General features: G+C 73.4%; 2 protein-coding genes across 6 annotated transcripts; both read right to left on the reverse strand.

Moving 5' to 3' along the window:
- Positions 1-89: 89 nt before the first annotated feature.
- On the reverse strand, positions 90-7,409 carry CD2BP2 (CD2 cytoplasmic tail binding protein 2). 5 transcript variants are annotated; one of them, XM_068923316.1, is made up of 8 exons: positions 7,242-7,409; positions 6,315-6,384; positions 5,760-5,883; positions 5,523-5,680; positions 2,404-2,884; positions 1,275-1,369; positions 900-967; positions 90-803 (listed from the first exon to the last, which is right to left on the reverse strand). In XM_068923316.1, exons 2-7 carry the CDS (start codon positions 6,381-6,383, stop codon positions 905-907), a joined length of 990 nt encoding a protein of 329 aa, XP_068779417.1. In that variant the 5' UTR covers position 6,384; positions 7,242-7,409; the 3' UTR covers positions 90-803; positions 900-904. The 5 variants fall into 5 exon arrangements, with proteins under 5 accessions (XP_068779417.1, XP_068779415.1, XP_068779414.1 ...); XM_068923314.1 differs by having other exon boundaries at positions 900-1,015; positions 7,242-7,407; XM_068923313.1 differs by having other exon boundaries at positions 90-852; positions 886-1,015; positions 7,242-7,407.
- A 1,312-nt stretch (positions 7,410-8,721) lies between these two features.
- LOC138063513 (TBC1 domain family member 10B-like) lies at positions 8,722-22,403 on the reverse strand. Its single transcript, XM_068923127.1, has 11 exons — positions 21,944-22,403; positions 20,893-21,904; positions 19,424-19,523; positions 18,269-18,376; positions 18,067-18,173; positions 16,096-16,210; positions 14,559-14,624; positions 13,283-13,472; positions 12,340-12,494; positions 10,099-11,549; positions 8,722-9,273 (listed from the first exon to the last, which is right to left on the reverse strand). The coding sequence occupies exons 1-10, from the start codon at positions 22,386-22,388 to the stop codon at positions 10,104-10,106; spliced, it is 3,744 nt and encodes a 1,247-aa protein (XP_068779228.1). The 5' UTR covers positions 22,389-22,403; the 3' UTR covers positions 8,722-9,273; positions 10,099-10,103.
- Positions 22,404-23,275: the final 872 nt, after the last annotated feature.

The raw sequence follows: 23,275 nt of genomic DNA on the forward strand, positions 1-23,275 counted from the left end.
TGCCGGGGGGACGAGGCCGCCCCGGGGGGCAGCCCGGACGCCTGGGCCCCCTCCCGGCCGGTGGGGGGGGGGGGGGGAAGAGACCGGAGCCGGGAGCAGACGGGTTTTAATGGGGAAAAAAACAGAAAACGAACCAAGGAGACGCGACCCCCCCGCGACCCCCGGCGCGCTGTTCCCGGGCTTCCCAGCAGTGCTCCTGGTGTTCCTGTTGGGTGTTGTGGCGGCTGTTCCCAATGGCTGTTCTGCTGGGTGTTCCCAGCGGGTGTTGCGGCAGCACTCCCAGCATTCCGGGTGTTCCCGGTAGTCCCAGCGGCTGTTCCTGGCAAGTGTTCCGGCAGCGCTCCCGGTGTTCCCGGCGGGTGTTGCGGGGGACATTCCTGGTGTTCCCAGCAGGTGTTGCGGGGGGCGCTCCCGGTGTTCCCGGCGGGTGTTGCGGGGGGCGCTCCCGGTGTTGCGGCGGGTGTTGCGGGGGGAGCTCCCGGTGTTCCCGGCGGGTGTTGCGGGGGCGCTCCCGGTGTTCCCGGCGGGTGTTGCGGGGGGCGCTCCCGGTGTTCCCGGCGGGTGTTGCGGGGGGCGCTCCCAGTGTTGCGGCGGGTGTTGCGGGGGGCGCTCCCAGTGTTCCCGTGGGTGTTGCGGGGGGCGCTCCCGGTGTTCCCGTGGGTGTTGCGGGGGGAGCTCCCGGTGTTCCCGGCGGGTGTTGCGGGGGCGCTCCCGGTGTTCCCGGCGGGTGTTGCGGGGGGCGCTCCCGGTGTCGCGGCGGGTGTTGCGGGGGGCCCTCCCGGTGTTCCCGTGGGTGTTGCGGGGGCGCTCCCGGTGTTCCCGGCGGGTGTTGCGGGGGGCGCTCCCGGTGTTCCCGGCGGGTGTTGCGGGGGCGCTCCCGGTGTCGCGGCGGGTGTTGCGGCGCTCAGACGTACAGCTGGAAGTCGATGCGCTCGGAGCGGTAGAAGGCGCCGGCCGGCGACTGCACCTTGCGGCAATAAACGCCCGGGCGGAAATAGCCCTGGGCCGCCCACTCCTGGGGGGGCAGGACCGGGGGGGCGCTGGGGGGCGCTGGGGGCTCCCCGGCACCCCCGGATGGGGGGTGCAGCCCCCCAACGCCGCTGCGGAGCCCCCAGCCCTGGGGCCCAGCCCCCCCGGTGCCCCCGGCCGTGGGGCCCAGCCCCCCCCCGCTGTGGGTCGCAGCCCCCCAGCCATAAGCCCCAGACCCCTAGCTGTGGGTTGCAGCCCCCCAGCCCCCCGGCCGTGGGTCCCAGCCCCCCGGCCGTGGGTCGCACCTGCATCTGGGCGCTGCTGAAGGGGCCGTAGAGGGGGGCGCCGCTGCCGCTCTCCCACTTGTACTCCCAGAGCACCGGGTCCAGCGCCGGCCCCCCTGCGCCGTGGGGCAGAGCGGGGTCAGGGCCGCAGACCCCCCCCCGCGCCGTGGGGCAGAGCGGGGTCAGGGCCGCAGACCCCCCCCCCCGCGCCGTGGGGCAGAGCGGGGTCAGGGCCGCAGACCCCCCCCCCGCGCCGTGGGGCAGAGCGGGGTCAGGGCCGCAGACCCCCCCCCCCCACGCCGTGGGGCAGAGCAGGGTCAGGGCCGCAGACCCCCCCCCCCCACGCTGTGGGGCAGAGCAGGGTCAGGGCCGCAGACCCCCCCCCCCCCCGCGCCGTGGGGCAGAGCAGGGTCAGGGCTGCAGACCCCCCCCCCCCGCGCCGTGGGGCAGAGCAGGGTGAGGGCTGCAGACCCCCCCCCCGCGCCGTGGGGCAGAGCGGGGTCAGGGCTGCAGACCCCCCCCCCCAGCCGTGGGGCAGAGCGGGGTCAGGGCCGCAGAAAGGGGGCTACGAACCCCCTGACCCCCATGGTGGGGGTTTCCCAGCCCCATGGCTCCCCCAGACCCCCATGTGGGGGCTCCCTCAGCCCCCCACCCCCCCAGACACCTAGACCCCCATAGCAGCGGTTCCCCCAGCCCCATAGACCCCCCCCAGCACCCCATGGGGGGGTTCCCCAGCCCCACGGACTCCCCCCGAACCCTAGACCCCCAGCCCCCCCCCAGCCCCCCACGTGGGGGCTCCCCCAGCTCCATGGGCCCCCCCCAGACCCCCATGCTGGGGCCCCCCCAGCCCCCCATAGGGGGGTTCCCCAGCCCCACAGACCCCCCCAGCCCCACAAACCCCCCCAGACCCCCATGCTGGGGCTCCCCCAGCTCCACGGACCCCCCAGCCCCCCATAGGGGGCTCCCACAGCCCCCCCAGCCCCACGGACCCCCCCCAGACCCCCATGCTGGGGCTCCCCCAGCCCCCCATAGGGGGTTCCCCAGCCCCACGGACCCCCCCAGACCCCCATGCTGGGGCTCCCCCAGCCCCCCATAGGGGGCTCCCCCAGCCCCCCCAGCCCCACGGACCCCCCCAGACCCCCCCACTCACCCTCGGCCGGAGCCTCCAGCCGCTCGGGGTCGACGTTGGGGGCGAAGATGTCGAGGGGGGCGGCGGCGGCGGGGGGGGCGTCGCCGGGGGCGGCGGGGGGGGCGTCGCCGGGGGCCGGGGGGGTCCCCGGGGCCCCCCCCAGGGCGCGCAGCCGCCGGGCCAGCCGCTCCCGCGTCTCCTGGTAGACGCCCAGGAGCCCGCGGGCCACCAGCCCGTCGGCCACCTCCACCAGCCGCTCCAGCCGCCCGCCGTCCCCGTCCCCGTCGTCCCCGGGGGGCTCCGCCGCCGGCCCCCCCCGGCCCGGCCGCCGCCGCCGCCGCCGGCCCCCCAGGCGCCGCAGGGCCCCGGCCACCGTCTCGCCCGGGCGCAGCAGCTCCAGCGCGCCCTGCAGCAGCTCCGGCTGCGGCGGCGGCGGCGGCGGCTCCTCGTCCTCGTCGTCACCCGCCGGCCGGGGACGCGCCGGGCGCTCGGCGATCTTCACCTGCCGGCGGCGGCGGGTGAGGGTGGCCGCGCGCCTCAGCCGGGCGGTCGCGAACGGTTGAGGTGCTCCAGCCCGTCCCCCGGTGTCCCCATGTCCTCCACTATGTCCCCCACATCCCATTGAGGTGCTCCAGCCTGTCCCCATGTCCTCCACCATGTCCCCCACGTCCCGTTGAGGTGCTCCAGCCCGTCCCTGGTGTCCCCCACCACGTCCCCCATGTCCCGTTGAGGTGCTCCAGCCCGTCCCCCGGTGTCCCCCACATCCCATTGAGGTGCTCCAGCCTGTCCCCATGTCCTCCACCATGTCCCCCACGTCCCGTTGAGGTGCTCCAGCCCGTCCCTGGTGTCCCCCACCACGTCCCCCATGTCCCGTTGAGGTGCTCCAGCCCGTCCCCCGGTGTCCCCCACATCCCATTGAGGTGCTCCAGCCTGTCCCCATGTCCTCCACTATGTCCCCCATGTCCCGTTGAGGTGCTCCAGCCCATCCCCCGGTGTCCCCCACCATGTCCCCCACGTCCCATTGAGGTGCTCCAGCCCGTCCCCAGTGTCCTCCACCATGTCCCCCACATCCCGTTGAGGTGCTCCAGCCCGTCCCCGGTGTCCCCCACATCCCGTTGAGGTGCTCCAGCCCGTCCCCGGTGTCCCCCACCATGTCCCCCACGTCCCGTTGAGGTGCTCCAGCCCGTCCCCGATGTCCTCCACCACGTCCCCCACGTCCCGTTGAGGTGCTCCAGCCCGTCCCCGGTGTCCCCCACATCCCGTTGAGGTGCTCCAGCCTGTCCCCTGTCCCCATGTCCTCCACTATGTCCCCCACATCCCATTGAGGTGCTCCAGCCTGTCCCCATGTCCTCCACCACGTCCCCCACGTCCCGTTGAGGTGCTCCAGCCCGTCCCCGGTGTCCCCCACATCCCGTTGAGGTGCTCCAGCCTGTCCCCTGTCCCCATGTCCTCCACTATGTCCCCCACGTCCCGTTGAGGTGCTCCAGCCTGTCCCCGGTGTCCCCCACATCCCGTTGAGGTGCTCCAGCCCGTCCCCGGTGTCCCCCACCATGTCCCCCACGTCCCATTGAGGTGCTCCAGCCCGTCCCCTGTGTCCCCTACGTCCCGTTGAGGTGCTCCAGCCTGTCCTCATGTCCTCCACTATGTCCCCCACGTCCCGTTGAGGTGCTCCAGCCCGTCCCCGGTGTCCCCCACCACGTCCCCCACGTCCCATTGAGGTGCTCCAGCCCGTCCCCGGTGTCCTCCACCATGTCCCCCACGTCCCATTGAGGTGCTCCAGCCTGTCCTTGGTGTCCCCCAAATCCCGTTGAGGTGCTCCAGCCTGTCCCCATGTCCTCCACTATGTCCCTCATGTCCCGTTGAGGTGCTCCAGCCCGTCCCCGGTGTCCCCTACGTCCCCTTGAGGTGCTCCAGCCCGTCCCCATGTCCTCCACTATGTCCCCCATGTCCCGTTGAGGTGCTCCAGCCCATCCCCCGGTGTCCCCCACCATGTCCCCCACATCCCGTTGAGGTGCTCCAGCCCGTCCCCGGTGTCCTCCACCATGTCCCCCACGTCCCGTTGAGGTGCTCCAGCCCGTCCCCGGTGTCCTCCACCACGTCCCCCACGTCCCGTTGAGGTGCTCCAGCCCGTCCCCGGTGTCCCCCACATCCCATTGAGGTGCTCCAGCCTGTCCCCATGTCCTCCACCATGTCCCCCACGTCCCGTTGAGGTGCTCCAGCCCGTCCCCCGGTGTCCCCCACCATGTCCCCCACGTCCCATTGAGGTGCTCCAGCCCGTCCCCAGTGTCCTCCACCATGTCCCCCACATCCCGTTGAGGTGCTCCAGCCCGTCCCCCGGTGTCCCCCACCATGTCCCCCACGTCCCATTGAGGTGTTCCAGCCCGTCCCCGGTGTCCTCCACCATGTCCCCCACGTCCCATTGAGGTGCTCCAGCCTGTCGTTGGTGTCCCCCACGTCCCGTTGAGGTGCTCCAGCCTGTCCCCATGTCCTCCACCATGTCCCCCACGTCCCGTTGAGGTGCTCCAGCCCGTCCCCGGTGTCCCCCACCATGTCCCCCATGTCCCATTGAGGTGCTCCAGCCTGTCCTTGGTGTCCCCCACGTCCCGTTGGGGTGCTCCAGCCTGTCCCCATGTCCTCCACCACGTCCCCCACGTCCCGTTGAGGTGCTCCAGCCTGTCCCCATGTCCTCCACCACGTCCCCCATGTCCCATTGAGGTGCTCCAGCCTGTCCTTGGTGTCCCCCACGTCCCGTTGAGGTGCTCCAGCCCGTCCCCGGTGTCCCCCACCATGTCCCCCACGTCCCATTAATGTGCTCCAGCCCGTCCCCTGTGTCCCCTACGTCCCATTGAGGTGCTCCAGCCTGTCCCCATGTCCTCCACTATGTCCCCCACGTCCCATTGAGATGCTCCAAGCTATCCCTGGCATCCTCCACCATGTCCCCCACGTCCCATTGAGGTGCTCCAGCCTGTCCTTGGTGTTCCCCCATGTCCCTGCATCCCACTGTGTCCCCATGTCCCATTGAGGTTCTCCAGCCTGTCCCTGGTGTCCCCCATGTCCCTGCACCCTGCTGTGTCCCCATGTCCCATCGAGGTTCTCCAGCCCGTCCCTGGTGTCCCCCAGGTCCCCGTGTCCCCCCTCACCCAGTCGATGTTGTCCAGCCAGCTGTCCCGGAGCAGCTTCTCGCGCCGCGGGAAGTAGTTGCCCTCGGAGTCGAAGTGCCCCTCGGCCATCTCCTCCTGCAGGTTGAAGGGGGTGACGGGCACCCCGCCCTCGGCCTCCAGCGTCGCCGCCTCCTGCCCTGAGACGGGGGTCAGCGCCCCACGGCGACCCCCGGCCACCCCCCGCCGCCCCACGGCGACCCCCGGCGCCCCGCTCACCCTCCACGTCGTGGGGCGCCAGCACGTCGTACTTGCTGCTGCCTTCGGCCTCGTCCTCCTCGTCGCTGTCCAGCGAGTGCTTCCCCGGGAACCGGCTCCCGGGGCCCCCCACGGCCCCCGCCTCCTGCGTGGGTCAGCCCCACCGTGACCCCCGGCCCCCCACGGCCCCCGCCTCCTGCGTGGGTCAGCCCCACCGTGACCCCCGGCCCCCCACAGCCCCCGCCTCCTGCGTGGGTCAGCCCCACCGTGACCCCCGCCATGACCCACGGCCCCCGCCCCCCGTGTGGGTCAGCCCCACCGTGACCCACGGCGACCCACGCCCCCCCCACGGCAGCCCCCCAGCCCCTGGGGCCCCCACAACCCCCAGCTCCAGCCCCCCGGCACCCTCCAGCTGCCCCACAGCTCACCCAGGGGTCCTGGGGCCTGCACAGTCCCCAGGTTCGGCTGCCCCCCAGCGCCCCACAGCTGCCCCTCGGTGCCCCCCAGCCGCCCCCACTAGCCCCCTGGTGCCCCCCAGCAGCCCCTGGCCCCCCCCGGTGCCCCCCAGCCCCTCACCCTCTTGCGGGGGGGCCCCGGCTCCTCCTCGTCCTCGGGGTCCTCGAACGTCACCTTGCGCTTGGCCATGCTGGGGGGGGGGGGGCACGCAGCTCCGTTAACGGCCCCTCGTTAGCGACGCCCCCGTGGCCCCTCGTTAGCCCCACGAACAGCCTCCGCCACCAGCCCCCAGTGACCCCCCTACCAGCCCCCAGTCACCCCCAGTAACCCCCCACTACCAGCCCCCAGTGACCCCCAGTAACCCCCCACTACCAGCCCCCAGTCACCCCCAGTGACCCCCCCTACCAGCCCCCAGTGACCCCCAGTAACCACCCCACTACCAGCCCCCAGTGACCCCCATTACCAGCCCCCAGTAACCCCCACTAACAGCTCCCAGTGACTCCCAGTGACCCCCCAGTAGCAGCCCCCGTTAACTGCCCCCTGGCCCTCATTAGCTCCCCATTCCCCCCCAGTAGCCCCCGTTTGCCCCATTAAGGCCCGTTAATCCCCAGCAGCTCATTAACTGCCCCCAATAACCCCCGTTAACAGCCCCCTTGACCCCCCCCCCATTAAGGCCCCCACCAGCCCGCTCTTAACCCCATCGTCCCCCCCCATTAACCCCCCGTTAACACACCTCCTATTTGCATATGCAAATGAGCCGCGCTCGCCACGCCCATACTAAAGCCCCTCCCCCCCGCCCCCAGGCCACGGCGACTGGCGGCGCTCGCCACCCGCCGCCGCCCACGGGGACCCCTCGAAGCTCCCCGACTCGGCCGTGGGGTCCCGGCTCCCCCCGGGCTCTGGGCCGCCCCCTAAACTGCCCCAAACCCCCCCAAAACCGCCCCCCAGGGGGCGGCTCCCAGGGGCGCCGCGGGGTGCCTCATTTGAATATGTAAATGAACCCCCCCCACCCCCCCACCCCCGGTAAGGCGCGCGCGGGCCGCTCACCCCGCGGCCCCGCCGGTGGCTGCGCTACCGCGACGGAAGCACTTCCGGGGCAGGGCGGGCGGCAGGGCGGAAGTGGCGTCACGGCCCGGGCAGGACTGCGGCTTCAGCGCCGGCGGGCAGTGTGGGCAGCTCTTAAAGGGGCCGCGACCCCATTTCCTCCCCCACCCACCCTGGCCCTGCCCCCCCAGCCCCACGTGACCCCCATTTCCCCCGGGATCCCCCAAAACTCCCTTCCCCCCCCAAACCCCCCTCAACACCCCGAGCCACCCCCAGCCCTCCATTTCCTCCTGAAACCACCCCAAACCGCCTGGGAGACCCCCAAACCCACCCTTCCCCCCCCCCAAATCCCCCGTTTCCCTCAGCCCCCCCCGCTCCTGCCCCCCCGAACCGCCTGGGACCCCCCAAAACACCCCTTTCCCCCCCAAATCTCCCGTTTCCCTCAGCCCCCCCCACTCCTGCCCCCCCGAACCGCCTGGGACCCCCCAAAACGCCCCTTCCCCCCCCAAATCCCTCGTTTCCCTCAGCCCCCCCCGCTCCTGCCCCCCCGAACCGCCTGGGACCCCCCAAAACGCCCCTTCCCCCCCCAAATCCCTCGTTTCCCTCAGCCCCCCCCGCTCCTGCCCCCCCGAACCGCCTGGGACCCCCCAAAACGCCCCTTCCCCCCCCAAATCCCCCGTTTCCCTCAGCCCCCCCCGCTCCTGCCCCCCCGAACCGCCTGGGACCCCCCAAAACGCCCCTTCCCCCCCCAAATCCCCCGTTTCCCTCAGCCCCCCCCGCTCCTGCCCCCCCGAACCGCCTGGGACCCCCCAAAACGCCCCTTTCCCCCCCAAATCCCCCGTTTCCCTCAGCCCCCCCCGCTCCTGCCCCCCCGAACCGCCTGGGACCCCCCAAAACGCCCCTTTCCCCCCCAAATCTCCCGTTTCCCTCAGCCCTCCCCGCTCCTGCCCCCCCGAACCGCCTGGGACCCCCCAAAACACCCCTTTCCCCCCCAAATCTCCCGTTTCCCTCAGCCCCCCCCACTCCTGCCCCCCCGAACCGCCTGGGACCCCCCAAAACGCCCCTTCCCCCCCCAAATCCCCCGTTTCCCTCAGCCCCCCCCGCTCCTGCCCCCCCGAACCGCCTGGGACCCCCCAAAACGCCCCTTTCCCCCCCAAATCCCCCGTTTCCCTCAGCCCCCCCCGCTCCTGCCCCCCCGAACCGCCTGGGACCCCCCAAAACGCCCCTTTCCCCCCAAATCTCCCGTTTCCCTCAGCCCTCCCCGCTCCTGCCCCCCCGAACCGCCTGGGACCCCCCAAAACACCCCTTTCCCCCCCAAATCTCCCGTTTCCCTCAGCCCCCCCCACTCCTGCCCCCCCGAACCGCCTGGGACCCCCCAAAACGCCCCTTCCCCCCCCAAATCCCCCGTTTCCCTCAGCCCCCCCCGCTCCTGCCCCCCCAAACCGCCCCCGCAGCCCCCAAGGACGACTCGGGGCCGGGCCGCTCGTTTGGGGGCTCCTCGTTAACCCCGTCTCGCTGTTTTTTCCTTCAAACGAAGCCACAAAGCCGCAGCCCCCCCGGAACGGGGGGCGCTAACGACCCGCCGCTAACGAGGGGCGTCCGGGGGGGGGGGGGTCCAGTGTCGTCCCGTTAAATAAGCGCTGGGGGGGGGGAGGAGGGGGCCCAGGCGTCCGGGCAGCCCCGGGGGGGGAGGGGGGCACCGGGCCCGGAGTGTCAATCATAGGAGCTGTCAATCAATCACAGGAGCTGTCTATCACAGGAGCCATCAATCAATCACAGGAGCGGTCAATCCCAGGAGCCATCGATCAATCCCAGGAGCCATCGATCAATCCCAGGAGCTGTCAATCAATCGCAGGAGCTGTCAATCAATCGCAGGAGCGGTCAATCCCAGGAGCCATCGATCAATCCCAGGAGCCATCGATCAATCCCAGGAGCTGTCAATCAATCGCAGGAGCCGTCAACCGGAGGCAGGCCGGCGAGTTGATGGATGGGGAGCTGTCAATCAAGGGGAGCTGTCAATCAAAGGTGGGGTGGCCTGTCAATCAAAGGGAGCCATCAATCCAATGAGGGTGTCAATCAAAGGCTGGGCAGGGCGTCACTCCGAAGCCGGCGGTCACATGCATGAACGGCAGCTGCCAATCAAAGGCAGCTGTCAATCAATGCAATCCACTAATCAAAGGTGGCAGCCAACCACACGCAACTGTCAATCAAAGGCAGCTGTCAATCAAAGGTAACTGCCACCCACAGCGGCTGTCAATCAATGGCAGCTGTCAATCAAATGGAGCCAGCAGTGAAAAGCAGCTGTCAATCAGCGGGAATCATTAATCAAAGGCAGCTGCCAATGAAGGGAGCCGCCAATCAAAGGCAGTTGTCAGTCAACCAGAGCTGCCGATCAAAGCAAGCTGTCAATCAAAGGCAGCTGCCGATCAAACCGAGCCGTCCATCCCGGGGGCGTCTGGAGGGAGGGATGGACGGAGGGATGGACGGACGGAGGGACGGAGGGATGGACAGATGGAGGGACGGCTGGAGCGATGGAGGGAGGGATGGACGGACGGAGGGAGGAATGGATGGAGGGATGGAGGGAGGGACGGAGGGATGGAGGGATGGAGGGGCAGAGTGATGGATGGACGGAGGGATGGACGGAGGGATGGACGGACGGATGGATGGAGGGATGGAGGGAGGGACGGAGGGAGGAATGGATGGAGGGATGGAGGGAGGGATGGACGGAGGGACGGACGGAGGAATGGATGGAGGGATGGAGGGAGGGACGGAGGGATGGACGGACGGATGGATGGAGGGACGGACGAAGGGATGGAGGGAGGGATGGACGGATGGAGGGACGGACGGAGGCAACTCCCACCTGGCTCAGAAGTAGGCGTCCTGCCGCCCGGGGGGGTCCCGGTCCCCGGCCGCCCCTGGTGCCGCCGCTGCCGCCGCCGCCGCCTTCCGCGCCGGCCGCTTCGATGGCGCCTTCTCGGGGGCCGCTGCCGCCCCCTTGCCCTGCAGCCGCTGCCGGCACTTCTCCAGCAGCCCCCTGGCCGCCGGCCGCTGCCGGGACCCCTGCGCCGCCCGCTGCCGCTCCTGGGGCCCCTCCGGCCCGTGCAACCGCTCCTTGCACGTCTCCGCCTCGTGCAACCGCTCCTGGCGCTCTTCTGTCTTGTGCAAGCGCTCGTTGCGCTCCCCTGCTTTGGGCAGCTGCTCCTGGGGCTCCTGCGCTGCCTGCAATTGTTCATCGCACTCTTCTCCTTCGCGCAACCGCTCCTGGCACGTCTGCTTGTCGTGCAACTGCTCCTTGCACGTCTCCGCCTCGTGCAGCCGCTCCTGGCGCTCTTCTGTCTTGTGCAATTGCTCCTGGCGCTCCTCCACTTTGTGCAATTGTTCATTGCACTCTTCTCCTTCGTGCAACCGCTCCTGGCACATCTCCACCTCGTGCAACTGCTCCTTGCACGTCTCCACCTTGTGCAACTGCTCCTTGCACGTCTCCACCTCGTGCAACCGCTCCTTGCACGTCTCCGCCTCGTGCAACCGCTCCTTGCACGTCTCCACCTTGTACAACTGCTCCTTGCACGTCTCCGCCTCGTGCAACTGCTCCTTGCACGTCTCCACCTCGTGCAGCCACTCCTTGCACGTCTGCCCTTCGTGCAACTGCTCCTTGCACGTCTCCGCCTCGTGCAACTGCTCCTTGCACGTCTCCGCCTCATGCAACCACTCCTTGCACGTCTCCACCTTGTACAACTGCTCCTTGCACGTCTGCCCTTCGTGCAACCACTCCTTGCACGTCTCCACCTTGTACAACTGCTCCTTGCACGTCTGCCCTTCGTGCAACCGCTCCTTGCACGCCTCCGCCTCGTGCAGCCGCTCCTTGCACGTCTCCACCTCGTGCAACTGCTCCTTGCACGTCTCCACCTCGTGCAACTGCTCCTTGCACGTCTCCGCCTCGTGCAACCGCTCCTTGCACGCCTCCGCCTCGTGCAACTGCTCCTTGCACGTCTGCCCTTCGTGCAACCGCTCCTTGCACGTCTCCACCTCGTGCAACCGCTCCTTGCACGTCTGCCCTTCGTGCAACCCCTCCTTGCGCGCCTCCAGCCGGTGCCTCTGCTCCGGGCGCCCCTCCGTGCCGGGCGCCGGCTCCCGGCGGGGGGGGGCGGCGGGGGGGCCCCCCCGGCGCTGCCGCTCCTCCAGGATGGCGCGGGCCCCGTGCAGGCGCCGGGGCGGCGGGCGCTGCAGCTCGCCCCGCGTCTCCCGCCAGCGCCGCAGCTGCGCCCCGCTCTCCCGCTCGATCAGCGCCTCCGTCACCGGCAGCGACGTCGCCTGCGGCCCGCCGGCACCTCGGCGTCCCCGCGCCGCCCCGCGCCGCCCCACCGCCCCACGCCTGCCGCCCCACGGCTCCCCACGGCTCCCCACGGCTCCCCACGGCTCCCCGCGCCGCCCCGCGCTGCCCCACGGCTCCCCACGGCCCCACGCCTGCCGCCCCATGGCTCCCCACGGCTCCCCGCGCCGCCCCACGGCTCCCCGCGCCGCCCCACGCCGCCCCACGGCTCCCCACGGCTCCCTGCGCCGCCCCGCGCCGCCCCACGCCGCCCCACGGCTCCCCACGGCTCCCCACCGCCCCGCGCCGCCCCACAGCTGCTGCCCCACACTGCCCCACGCCGCCCCACGGCCCCACGCCTGCCGCCCCGCGCCACCCCACGGCTCCCCGCGCTGCCCCACAGCTCCACGCCGCCCCACGCCTGCCGCCCCACACCGCCCCATGGCCCCACGCCGCCCCACAGCACCACGGCTGCGGCCCCACACCCCCACGCCACCCCACGGTTCCCCACGCCTGCGGCCCCACGGCTCCCCACGGCCCCATGCCGCCCCACACCGCCCCACGGCTGTGGCCCCACGCCGCCCCACGGCTCCACGCTGCCCCACGGCCCCACGCCTGCGGCCCCACACCCCCCCACGGCCCCCCACGCCGCCCCACGGCTCCACGCTGCCCCACGGCCCCACGCCGCCCCACGCCTGCTGCCCCACGGCTCCCCACGCCTGCTGCCCCACGGCTCCCCACGCCTGTGGCCCCCCGCGCCCCCGCGCCCCCCCGCGCCCCCCCCGCGCCCACCTCGTGCACCAGGGCGTCCTCGGGCAGGCCGGCGGCCAGCAGCCCCCGCAGCCGCTCCATGGTCTCGTACATCCCCTGGCAGCCGCGGAGCTGCTGGGGGGAGCCCAGCGCCCGGCGCAGCAGCACCAGCCCCACGCGGAACATGACCTTCACGCCTGCGCACGCCACGGACACGCACACGCGTCACCGCGCACGCCTGCATGCACACGCCTGCGCACGCCTGCACACGTCACCACGCACGCCTGCACACGCGTCACCACGCACGCCTGCGCACGCCTGCACACGCGTCACCGCGCACGCCTGCATGCACACACCTGCACACGCCTGCACATGCCTGTGCACCCGTCACCACGCACGCCTGCATGCACACGCCTGCACACGCCTGCACACACCTGCACACGCCTGCACACACATCACCGCGCACGCCTGCACACGCCTGCACACGCGTCACCACGCATGCCTGCACACACCTGCACATGCCACGGACACGCGTCACTGCGCACGCCTGCATGCACATGCCTGCACACGCCTGCACACGCCTGTGCACCCGTCACCGCGCACACCTGCATGCACACGCCTGCACACGCCTGCACATGCATCACCACGCATGCGGCACCGCACACGCCTGCACACGCCTGCACACACTTGCACACGCATCACCCCCCGCACATGGCACCCACCCGGGATGCACACGCCACGGACATGCCTGCACATGCGTCACCGCCCTGCACGTATGATCTTCAGCTGTGCACACGCCACGCACAGCCGTCACGGCCCCACGCACACGGCACGCACACATCATGCACACGCCTCACTGCCCCGCGCACGGCACACGGACGGAGTGCACGCGCGTCACCCGTGCACCACGCGCCCGCGCCGGGGCCGGGCAGCACCGTGCACGGGCGCCCGCCCCCGCGTGTCCCCCCCGCGCGCGCCCCCGCACCCTCGCAGAAGAACATGTCCCAGACGCGCAGGACGGCGGCCCAGGGCAGGCTGCGGGCGAAGATGCACATGAACCACTCGGTCAGGTAGAGGACGGGCTCCACGCGCCAGCGCCGCAGGTGCCGGTGGGCCGCGGGGGCCGCCCGCCGCAGCAGCGCCCCGAACACCTCCCCGTCCAGCTGCACCGCCTCCTGCACCGGGGGGGGGACGGGGGGGGGGTCAGTGCGCCCCATGGCGCCCCACGGCCGTGCACGACGCCCCACGGCGCCCCACGGCCATGCACGACGCCCCACGGCAGCGCCCGCCGCAGCAGCGCCCCGAACACCTCCCCGTCCAGCTGCACCGCCTCCTGCACCCGGGGGGGGGACGGGGGGGGGTCAGTGCGCCCCACGGCGCCCCACGGCCATGCACGGTGCCCCACGGCCGTGCACGGTGCCCCACGGTGCCCCACGGCCGTGCACGGTGCCCCACGGCCATGCACGACGCCCCACGGCAGCGCCCGCCGCAGCAGCGCCCCGAACACCTCCCCGTCCAGCTGCACCGCCTCCTGCACCGGGGGGGGGGGACGGGGGGGGTCAGTGCGCCCCACGGCGCCCCACGGCCGTGCACGGCGCCCCACGGCGCCCCATGGCCGTGCACGGTGCCCCACGGCCGTGCACGACGCCCCACGGCAGCGCCCGCCGCAGCAGCGCCCCGAACACCTCCCCGTCCAGCTGCACCGCCTCCTGCACCGGGGGGGGCACGGGGGGGGGTCAGTGCGCCCCACGGCGCCCCACGGCCGTGCACGGTGCCCCACGGCGCCCCACGGCCATGCACGACGCCCCACGGCCGTGCACGACGCCCCACGGCCATGCACGACACCCCACGGCCGTGCACGACGCCCCACGGCAGCGCCCGCCGCAGCAGCGCCCCGAACACCTCCCCGTCCAGCTGCACCGCCTCCTGCACCGGGGGGGGCACGGGGGGGGGTCAGTGCGCCCCACGGCGCCCCACGGCCGTGCACGGTGCCCCACGGCTCCCCACGGCGCCCCACGGCCATGCACGGCGCCCCACAGCACCCCACGGCGCCCCACGGCACCCCCCCAGCAGCACACAAGCCCCTGCAGCCCCCCCATGTGTCCCATCAGCCCCCAGCAGCCCCCGTTGCCCCCCAGCACCCCCTACAGCCCCCCATAACCCCCCCAGCCCCCCCAGGCCCCCCGCTCCCCCGGCCCCCCATGACTCCCCTATCCCCCCATAGCACTCCAGAGCCCCCCCGGCCCCCCCCGGCCCCGCACCAGGCCGGCGCTGTAGTAGCCGGGCAGGTATTTCTCGCAGATCTGCACCAGGCACCAGAAGGCTTGCTGCGGGGGGGAGGGGGGGGTCAGCACAGGGGGCCCAGGCGTCCGGCCCCCCCCGCACTGCCCCCCACCCCTCTGGTCCCAGGCATCCGGGACCCAGGGGTCCCCCTCCCCGGGGTCTCCCCGTCCAGGGCCCAGGTGTCCCCATGGGGGCCAGGCATCCCCCCCACCAGGGGCCCAGGTGTCCGGGGACCAGGTGTGTCCCCCCCCCAGATGCAGGTCCCAGGGGTCCCCCCCATGCAGGTCCCAGCTGTGTCCCCCCCCCCAGATGCAGGTCCCAGGGGTCCCCCCCCATGCAGGTCCCAGGTGTCCCCCCCCCTTGGGGTCCCAGGTGTCCCCCCCCATGCAGGTCCCAGGTGTCCCCCCCCCTTGGGGTCCCAGGTGTCCCCCCCATGCAGGTCCCAGGGGTCCCCCTCTCCCCATGCAGGTCCCAGGGGTCCCCCCCCATGCAGGTCCCAGGGGTCCCCCCCCCATGCAGGTCCCAGGTGTCCCCCCCCCATGCAGGTCCCAGGGGTCCCCCTCTCCCCATGCAGGTCCCAGGGGTCCCCTCCCCATGCAGGTCCCAGGGGTCCCCCCCCATGCAGGTCCCAGGGGTCCCCCCCCCATGCAGGTCCCAGGGGTCCCCCCCTCCCCATGCAGGTCCCAGGGGTCCCCCCCCATGCAGGTCCCAGGGGTCCCCCCCCCATGCAGGTCCCAGGGGTCCCCCCCTCCCCATGCAGGTCCCAGGGGTCCCCCCCCATGCAGGTCCCAGGGGTCGCCCCCATGCAGGTCCCAGGGGTCCCCCCCTCCCCATGCAGGTCCCAGGGGTCCCCCCCCATGCAGGTCCCAGGGGTCCCCCCCCTTGGGGTCCCAGGTGTCCCCCCCTCCCCATGCAGGTCCCAGGGGTCCCCCCCCCATGCAGGTCCCAGGGGTCCCCCCCTCCCCATGCAGGTCCCAGGGGTCCCCCCCCAGATGCAGGTCCCAGGTGTCCCCCCCTCCCCATGCAGGTCCCAGGTGTCCCCCCCCAGATGCAGGTCCCAGGTGTCCCCCCCTCCCCATGCAGGTCCCAGGGGTCCCCCCCCAGATGCAGGTCCCAGGGGTCACCCCCTCCCCATGCAGGTCCCAGGTGTCCCCCTCATGCAGGTCCCAGGGGTCTCCCCCCCATGCAGGTCCCAGGTGTCCCCCCCCCATGCAGGTCCCAGGTGTCCCCCCCTCCCCATGCAGGTCCCAGGTGTCCCCCCCCAGATGCAGGTCCCAGGGGTCACCCCCTCCCCATGCAGGTCCCAGGGGTCCCCCCCCAGATGCAGGTCCCAGGGGTCACCCCCTCCCCATGCAGGTCCCAGGGGTCCCCTCCCCATGCAGGTCCCAGGTGTCCCCCCCTCCCCATGCAGGTCCCAGGGGTCACCCCCTCCCCATGCAGGTCCCAGGGGTCCCCCTCTCCCCATGCAGGTCCCAGGGGTCCCCCCCCAGCAGGGGCGCGGGGACGGGGTGGCACCTCGGCGGGCATGTGCATGAGCAGGACGGCGGCCACGGGCGCCTGGGCCTGGCAGTAGCCCTCGTCGGGCCGGTGCACGGTGTAGGCCTTCAGCACCCGGAACAGCTCCTGCTGCCTGCGGGGCGGGGCCTGGGCTCAGGGGGCGGGGTCTGGGCTGGGGGCGGGGCCTGGGATCGGGGGCGGGGCCTGGCAGTAGCCCTCGTCGGGCCGGTGCACGGTGTAGGCCTTCAGCACCCGGAACAGCTCCTGCTGCCTGCGGGGCGGGGCCTGGGCTCAGGGGGCGGGGTCTGGGCTCGGGGGCGGGGCCTGGGCTCGGGGGGCGGGGCCTGGGATCTGGGGGCGGGGCCTGGGATCGGGGGGCGGGGCCTGGCAGTAGCCCTCGTCGGGCCGGTGCACGGTGTAGGCCTTCAGCACCCGGAACAGCTCCTGCTGCCTGCGGGGCGGGGCCTGGGCTCAGGGGGCGGGGACTGGGCTGGGGGGGCGTGGTCTGGGCTGGGGGCGGGGCCTGGGATCGGGGGGCGGGGCCTGGCAGTAGCCCTCGTCGGGCTGGTGCACGGTGTAGGCCTTCAGCACCCGGAACAGCTCCTGCTGCCTGCGGGGCGGGGCCTGGGCTCAGGGGGCGGGGCCTGGGCTAGGGGGGCGTGGTCTGGGCTGGGGGCGGGACCTGGGCTCAGGGGGCGGGGCCTGGCATCGGGGGCGGGGCCTGGCAGTGGCCGGTGCAGGCCTTCAGCACCCGGAACAGCTCCTGCTGCTTGCAGGGCGGGGTCTGGGATCGGGGGGCGGGGCCTTGGCTCGGGGGGCGGGGCCTGAGCTGGGGGCGGGGTATAGGGTATAGGGGCTCGGGGGTGGGGCCATGGTCAGCGAGGGGCAGGGCCAGCCGGGGGTGGGGCCTCAGGGCGGAGCCACAGGGGGTGGGCTCAGTGGGGTGTGGCCATGGTGACCGGGGGCTGCAGGAAGGGGAGGAGCCAGCCCAGAGGGGGAGGGCCCGGGTGGGATGGGGCGGAGCCCAGGCGACGTTCACCTGGAAAGGGGCGGGGTCAGCCCAGAGGAGGCGGGGCGAGCAGGGAGGGGCCAGTGGGGAGGGGGCGGGGCCAAAGCCAAGAGGCCGGGACCAACCCAAGGGGGTGAAGTCAAACCCAAAGGGGGTGGGGTGAATCCAAAGGGGGTGGGGCCAATGCAAAGTGGGGCGGGGCCAACCCAAAGGGTGGGTGGGTCAATGCAAAGGGGGGTGAGGTCAACACAAGGTGGGGCGGGGTCAACCCAAAGGGGTGGGGCCAACCCAAAGGAGGGGGCGAGGTCAACCCAAACGGGGGGTGGGGTCACCCCAAAGTGGGGTGGGGCCCACTCAAGCTGGGGCGGGGTCAACCCAAAGAGGTGGAGCCAACCCAAAGAGGTGGAGCCAACCCGAAGGGGAGTAGGGTCAACCCAAGGGGGGGGTGAGGTCAACCCGAGGTGGGTCGGGGTCAACCCGAAGGGGTGGGGCCAACCCAAAAGAGGGGGCGAGGTCAACCCAAACGGGGGGGGGGGTCACCCCAAAGTGGGGTGGGGCCCACTCAAGCTGGGGCGGGGTCAACCCAAAGAGGTGGAGCCAACCCAAAGAGGTGGAGCCAACCCAAAGAGGTGGAGCCAACCCGAAGGGGAGTAGGGTCAACCCAAGGGGGGGGTGAGGTCAACCCGAGGTGGGTCGGGGTCAACCCAAAGGGGTGGGGCCAACCCAAAAGAGGGGGCGAGGTCAACCCAAACGGGGGGGTGGGGTCACCCCAAAGTGGGGCGGGGCCCACTCAAGCTGGGGCGGGGTCAACCCAAAGAGGTGGAGCCAACCCGAAGGGGAGTAGGGTCAACCCAAGGGGGGGGTGAGGTCAACCCGAGGTGGGTCGGGGTCAACCCGAAGGGGTGGGGCCAACCCAGCAGGAGCCGGAGGGGGAGGGCGGGGCCTGGGGGAGGGGGCGGGGCCGGGCCGGGGGGCCTGACCCGTGCCCGCCGCGGGCGGCGAACATCTCGTGGAAGGGGAACTGGCGGTGCAGGTCCTTCTCGATGACGTCCAGCCACCTGGGGTCGCCCGGCTGCCGCTCCAGCTCCTGGGGGGAAGGGGGCGGAGCCGGCCTCAGCGCGGGCCCCGCCCCCGGCTGCCGGGCCCCGCCCCCCGCGGGCAGGCCCCGCCCCCGGCGCTCACCTGGAAGCGGCCGGGGTTGCGGTCGAGCAGCTCCTTGCTGCCGGAGAGCAGCTGCCAGGCCCTGGCGCGCAGCGAGGACGGGATGCCCTTGCGGCAGCGCAGCTTCACCTGCGCCCGGGCCACACGCGTCACCCGGAGCCACCAGACGGTGACGTCCCGCCGCGGGGACACCAGCCCGGAGACGTCCCGCCGCGGGGTCACCACGGAGCCACCAGCCCCGGAGACCTCCCGCCGCGGGGTCACCACGGAGCCACCAGCCCCGGAGACCTCCCACCACGGGGACACCACGGAGCCACCAGCCCCGGAGACCTCCCACCGCGGGGTCACCACGGAGCCACCAGCCCGGAGACCTCCCGCCGCGGGGTCACCACGGAGCCACCAGCCCCGGAGACCTCCCACCGCGGGGACACCACGGAGCCACCAGCCCCCGAGATGTCCCACCGCGGGGTCACCACGGAGCCACCAGCCCTGGAGACGTCCCACCGTGGGGACACCACGGAGCCACCAGCCCCGGAGACCTCCCGCCGCGGGGTCACCACGGAGCCACCAGCCCGGTGACCTCCCACCACAGGGACACCACGGAGCCACCAGCCCTGGAGACCTCCCACCACAGGGTCACCACGGAGCCACCAGCCCTGGAAACCTCCCACCGCGGGGTCACCACAGAGCCACCAGCCCCAGAGATGTCCCGCCGTGGGGACACCACAGAGCCACCAGCCCCAGAGACGTCCCACTAGGGAGACCTCCCGCCGTGGAGATGTCCCACTCCAGGGACGGGATGGAGCCACCACCACCGAAACGTCCCACCCTGGAGACTTCCCACCCCGAGGGTGGGACGGAGCCGCCATGGCCGAGATGTCCTGCCCCGGGGACGACCCACCACGGGGGTGGCACGGAGCCACCGCCATGGAGACAGGCCAGAGAAGGACCAGAGCAGCCACCACAGAGACACCCCCAAGATGGGCCAGAGCGGCCACCACGGAGAGGCCCCCGAGACGTACCGGAGCGTCCCCAGCACACGCCCCCGTGAAGGCACCCCGTGGGGCAGGGCAACTGCCCCGACCTGGCGCTCCGGCCCCATGGCTGCCCCCCAGCGCCCGCCATGGGGCAGGGGACCCCTCCGCAGAGCCGGCCGTGGGGCAGGGCCCCCCTCACCTTCTGGTAGCGCCGCGAGAGCCACTTGTCCCAGTGCGCGAACATCTCCAGCCACTTCAGCTCCCGCTGCCGGGCCACGTCCACCGGCACCGAGCTCTCCCTGGGGCCGGGCGGGGGTCAGCGCCCCACGGCGGCCCCGGCCCGGCCCCACGGCGAGCCCCCCCGGCCCCAGATCCATCCTCCGACCCAGCCCCACGGCGGCCCCGGCCCGGCCCCACGGCGAGCCCCCCCGGCCCCCGATCCATCCTCCGACCCAGCCCCACGGCGGCCCCGGCCCGGCCCCATGGCGAGCCCCCCCGGCCCCAGATCCATCCTCCGACCCAGCCCCACGGCGGCCCCGGCCCGGCCCCACGGCGAGCCCCCCCGTCCCCACGTCTGTCCCCCGGCCCGGCCCCACGGCGAGCCCCCCCATCCCCAGATCCATCCTCCGACCCAGCCCCACGGCGGCCCCGGCCCGGCCCCACGGCGAGCCCCTCCGGCCCCCGATCTGTCCCCAGACCCAGCCCCACGGCGGCCCCGGCCCGGCCCCACGGCGAGCCCCCCCGGCCCCAGATCCATCCTCCGACCCAGCCCCACGGCAGCCCCAGCTCGGCCCCACGGCGAGCCCCCCTGGCCCCCAATCCATCCTCCGACCCAGCCCCATGGCGGCCCCGGCCCGGCCCCACGGCGAGCCCCCCCGGCCCCCGATCCATCCTCCGACCCAGCCCCACGGCGGCCCCGGCCCGGCCCCACAGCGAGCCCCCCCGGCCCCCCGATCCATCCCCCGACCCAGCCCCACGGCGAGCCCCCCCGGCCCCTCGTCCGTCCCCCAACCCGGCCCCACGGTGAGCCCCCCGGCCCCTCGTCCGTCCCCCAACCCGGCCCCACAGCGAGCCCCCCCGGCCCCAGATCCATCCCCCAACCCGGCCCCACGGCGAGCCCCCCCGGCCCCCGATCCGTCCCCCGACCCGGCCCCACAGCGAGCCCCCCCGTCCCCTCGTCCATCCCCCGACCCAGCCCCACGGCGAGCCCCCCCGTCCCCTCGTCCGTCCCCCAACCCAGCCCCACGGCGAGCCCCCCCGTCCCCCGATCCATCCCCCGACCCGGCCCCACGGCGAGCCCCCCGTCCCCCCGTCCGTCCCCCGACCCGGCCCCACGGCGAGCGCCCCCGGCCCCCCGTCCGTCCCCCGACCCGGCCCCACGGCGAGCCCCCCGTCCCCCCGTCCGTCCCCCGACCCGGCCCCACGGCGAGCGCCCCCGGCCCCCCGTCCATCCCCCGACCCGGCCCCACGGCGAGCGCCATGCCGTTCCCCCCGGCTGCCCCATAGCCCAGGACCCCCCAGGGGACAGAGGCTCCCCCCAACCCCCCCCCGCCAGCGGGGAGCCAGGAGGCCCCGGCGGAGGGGGCCGGGAAGGCGCACCGAGCGCGCCGGGTCTCAGCCGCCCGCCCGGGGGGGCGGCGCCGTGGGGCGCGGGCGGGGGGCACTCACGGGGCCTCCGAGTACTGGCTGCCGCCCAGGAAGCCGTAGCGGTCGGTGCGGCGGAAGGGCGGCCCGGCCGCCTCGGAGTCGGAGCCCAGGGAGCTGGCGTCGTCCGGGAAGGGGCCGGCCAGCGACTCCAGCGTGCCCGACAGCAGGCTCACGGAGTCCAGCTCGGCCCCCCGGGGGCCGGGGATGCCGGGGCCCAGGCTGCCCCGCGAGCCCCGCGCCGGCCCGTTGGCCGCCGGCGGCCCCGGCTCGTCCGGCGAGCCCGGCGCGGCCGCCGCCTGCGCGGGGGCCTCCGGCCCCTCCTCGGCCCCGCACGGCCCCGCCGCGGCCGCCGGCGGCGGCGAGATGGCCGCCGTGGACGTCGAGATGGCCGCTGTGGGTGTCAACACGGCCACCGTCGGGGTCAAGATGGCCGCCGTGGACGTTGAGATGGCCGCTGTGGACGTCGAGATGGCCGCTGTGGGTGTCAACACGGCCACCGTTGGGGTCAAGATGGCCGCTGTTGACGTCGAGATGGCCGCCGGCGGCATCGAGATGGCTACTGTTGGCGTTGACATGGCCGCCGGTGACATCGAGATGGCCGCCGTCGGGGTCGAGATGGCCGCTGTGGGTGTCAACATGGCCACCGTTGGGGTCAAGATGGCCACTGTTGATGTCGAGATGGCCGCCGGCGGCGTCAAGATGGCTACTGTTGGCGTTGACATGGCCGCCGTTGACATCGAGATGGCCGCCGTTGGCGCCGCGTTGGCCGCCGTCGGCACCACGTCAGATGCTGTCGACACCGCGTTGCCCAGTGTTGACACCAAGATGGCCGGCGTTGACACCGCGTTGGCCGCCGTTGCCGCCCGGATGGCTGCCGCCGCCGAGACGGTTGATGTTGGCCCCGGGACGGCCTCCGCCGGCGCAGTTGACGCCGAGATGGCGGTCGCTGAGCTCGTGCCGGCCTCGGCCTCCCCCTCGGTCGCCGTCACCCAGGCGCCGGCTGCCGTTGACCCCGCGATGGCCACCGCCGACCCTGCGTTGGGTGTCGTTGACCCCGCGATGGCCGCCAAACCTGCGTTGGGCGTCGTTGACCCCGTGATGGCCGCCAAACCTGCGTTGGGCGTTGTTGACCCCGCGATGGCCGTCGTTGACCCCGTGTTGGGCGTCGTTGACCCCGCGATGGCCGCCGAACCTCCGTTGGGCATCGTTGACCCCGTGATGGCCACCGAACCTCCGTTGGGTGTCGTTGACCCCGTGATGGCCGCCGTTGACCCCGCGTTGGGCGTCGTTGACCCCGCGATGGCCGCCGATGACCCCGCCGAGGTCTCCGCCTCCTCATTGGCCGCCGCCGGCCCCGCGCCGGCCTCCGCCCCCTGGTTGGCCGCCGCCGACCCCCCGTTGGCCATCGGCGGCCCGGCGGCCCGGCCCGGCGGGCGGGGGGCGGCCATCTTGGCGCTGTAGAGGGCCGAGCGGGGGGCGTTGTGGCGGGGGGGGGGCGCGGGGGCCCCCGTCTCCATGGCGCCGGGCCGGGCCCCGCCCCCCCGGCAGATGCGGGGGGAGGGGGGCGGCCGAGCGGGGGAGGGGCGGCGGGGGGCGGCGGGGGCTGGCGGGGACCGGAGCGACCCCCTCCCCCGCTCTCCCGTCGCCGCGGCGATGCGCGCGCAGCCCCGCCCGCCCCGGCCAATCGCGGCCCGGCCCCACCTGGAGCGGCGGCTCTCATTGGGCGGTGCGGGGAGGGGGCGGGGCCGGCAGGGCAGGAAGAGGAAGCGGGGCTGGCGGAGGGCGGCGGCCAACGGGGAGGGGAAGAGGGGGGCAGGGGCTCAGCCAATCAGCTACCAGCGCTTCCCCCAGCCAATAGGAGCCAGGGGGCGGGAGGGGGTGGGAGCGCAGCCAATCAGCCAGCAGATGGGGGGAGACTGGCAGCCGCTCTGGCCAATCGCCGCCCAGCTGCTGCAGGCAGGGGGAGGGGCTGGCCAGATGGACAGCGCTCCCGGCCAATCAGAGTGCAGGGCTGGTGGCCGGATGGGCACTAGCCAATGGGGGACGCCGTAGGCTGCCCCACAGCCCGGCAGCAGCCAATAGCAGGCGGGGGGGGGCAGAGAGAGGTGCCCGGACGCCTGGGCCCCCTTGAGGGGGGGGGTTCCCGGACGCCTGGGCCCCTCGGGGGGGATCCCGGACACCTGGGCCCCTCGGGCAGTTCCTGGACACCTGGTCCCCTTGGGGGGGGGTCCCGGACGCCTGGGCCCCCTCAGGCGGTTCCCAGATGCCTGGTCCCTTGGGGGGGGTTCCCGGACACCTGGTCCCCTTGGGGGGGGGTTCCCGGACACCTGGGCCCCTTGGGGGGGGTTCCGGATGCCTGGGCCCCCTCGGGGGGGTTTCCGGACGCCTGGGCCCCTCGGGGGGG

The sequence above is a fragment of the Struthio camelus genome, chromosome 32, assembly GCF_040807025.1.
Source record: "Struthio camelus isolate bStrCam1 chromosome 32, bStrCam1.hap1, whole genome shotgun sequence".
NCBI classification, from domain to species: domain Eukaryota; kingdom Metazoa; phylum Chordata; class Aves; order Struthioniformes; family Struthionidae; genus Struthio; species Struthio camelus.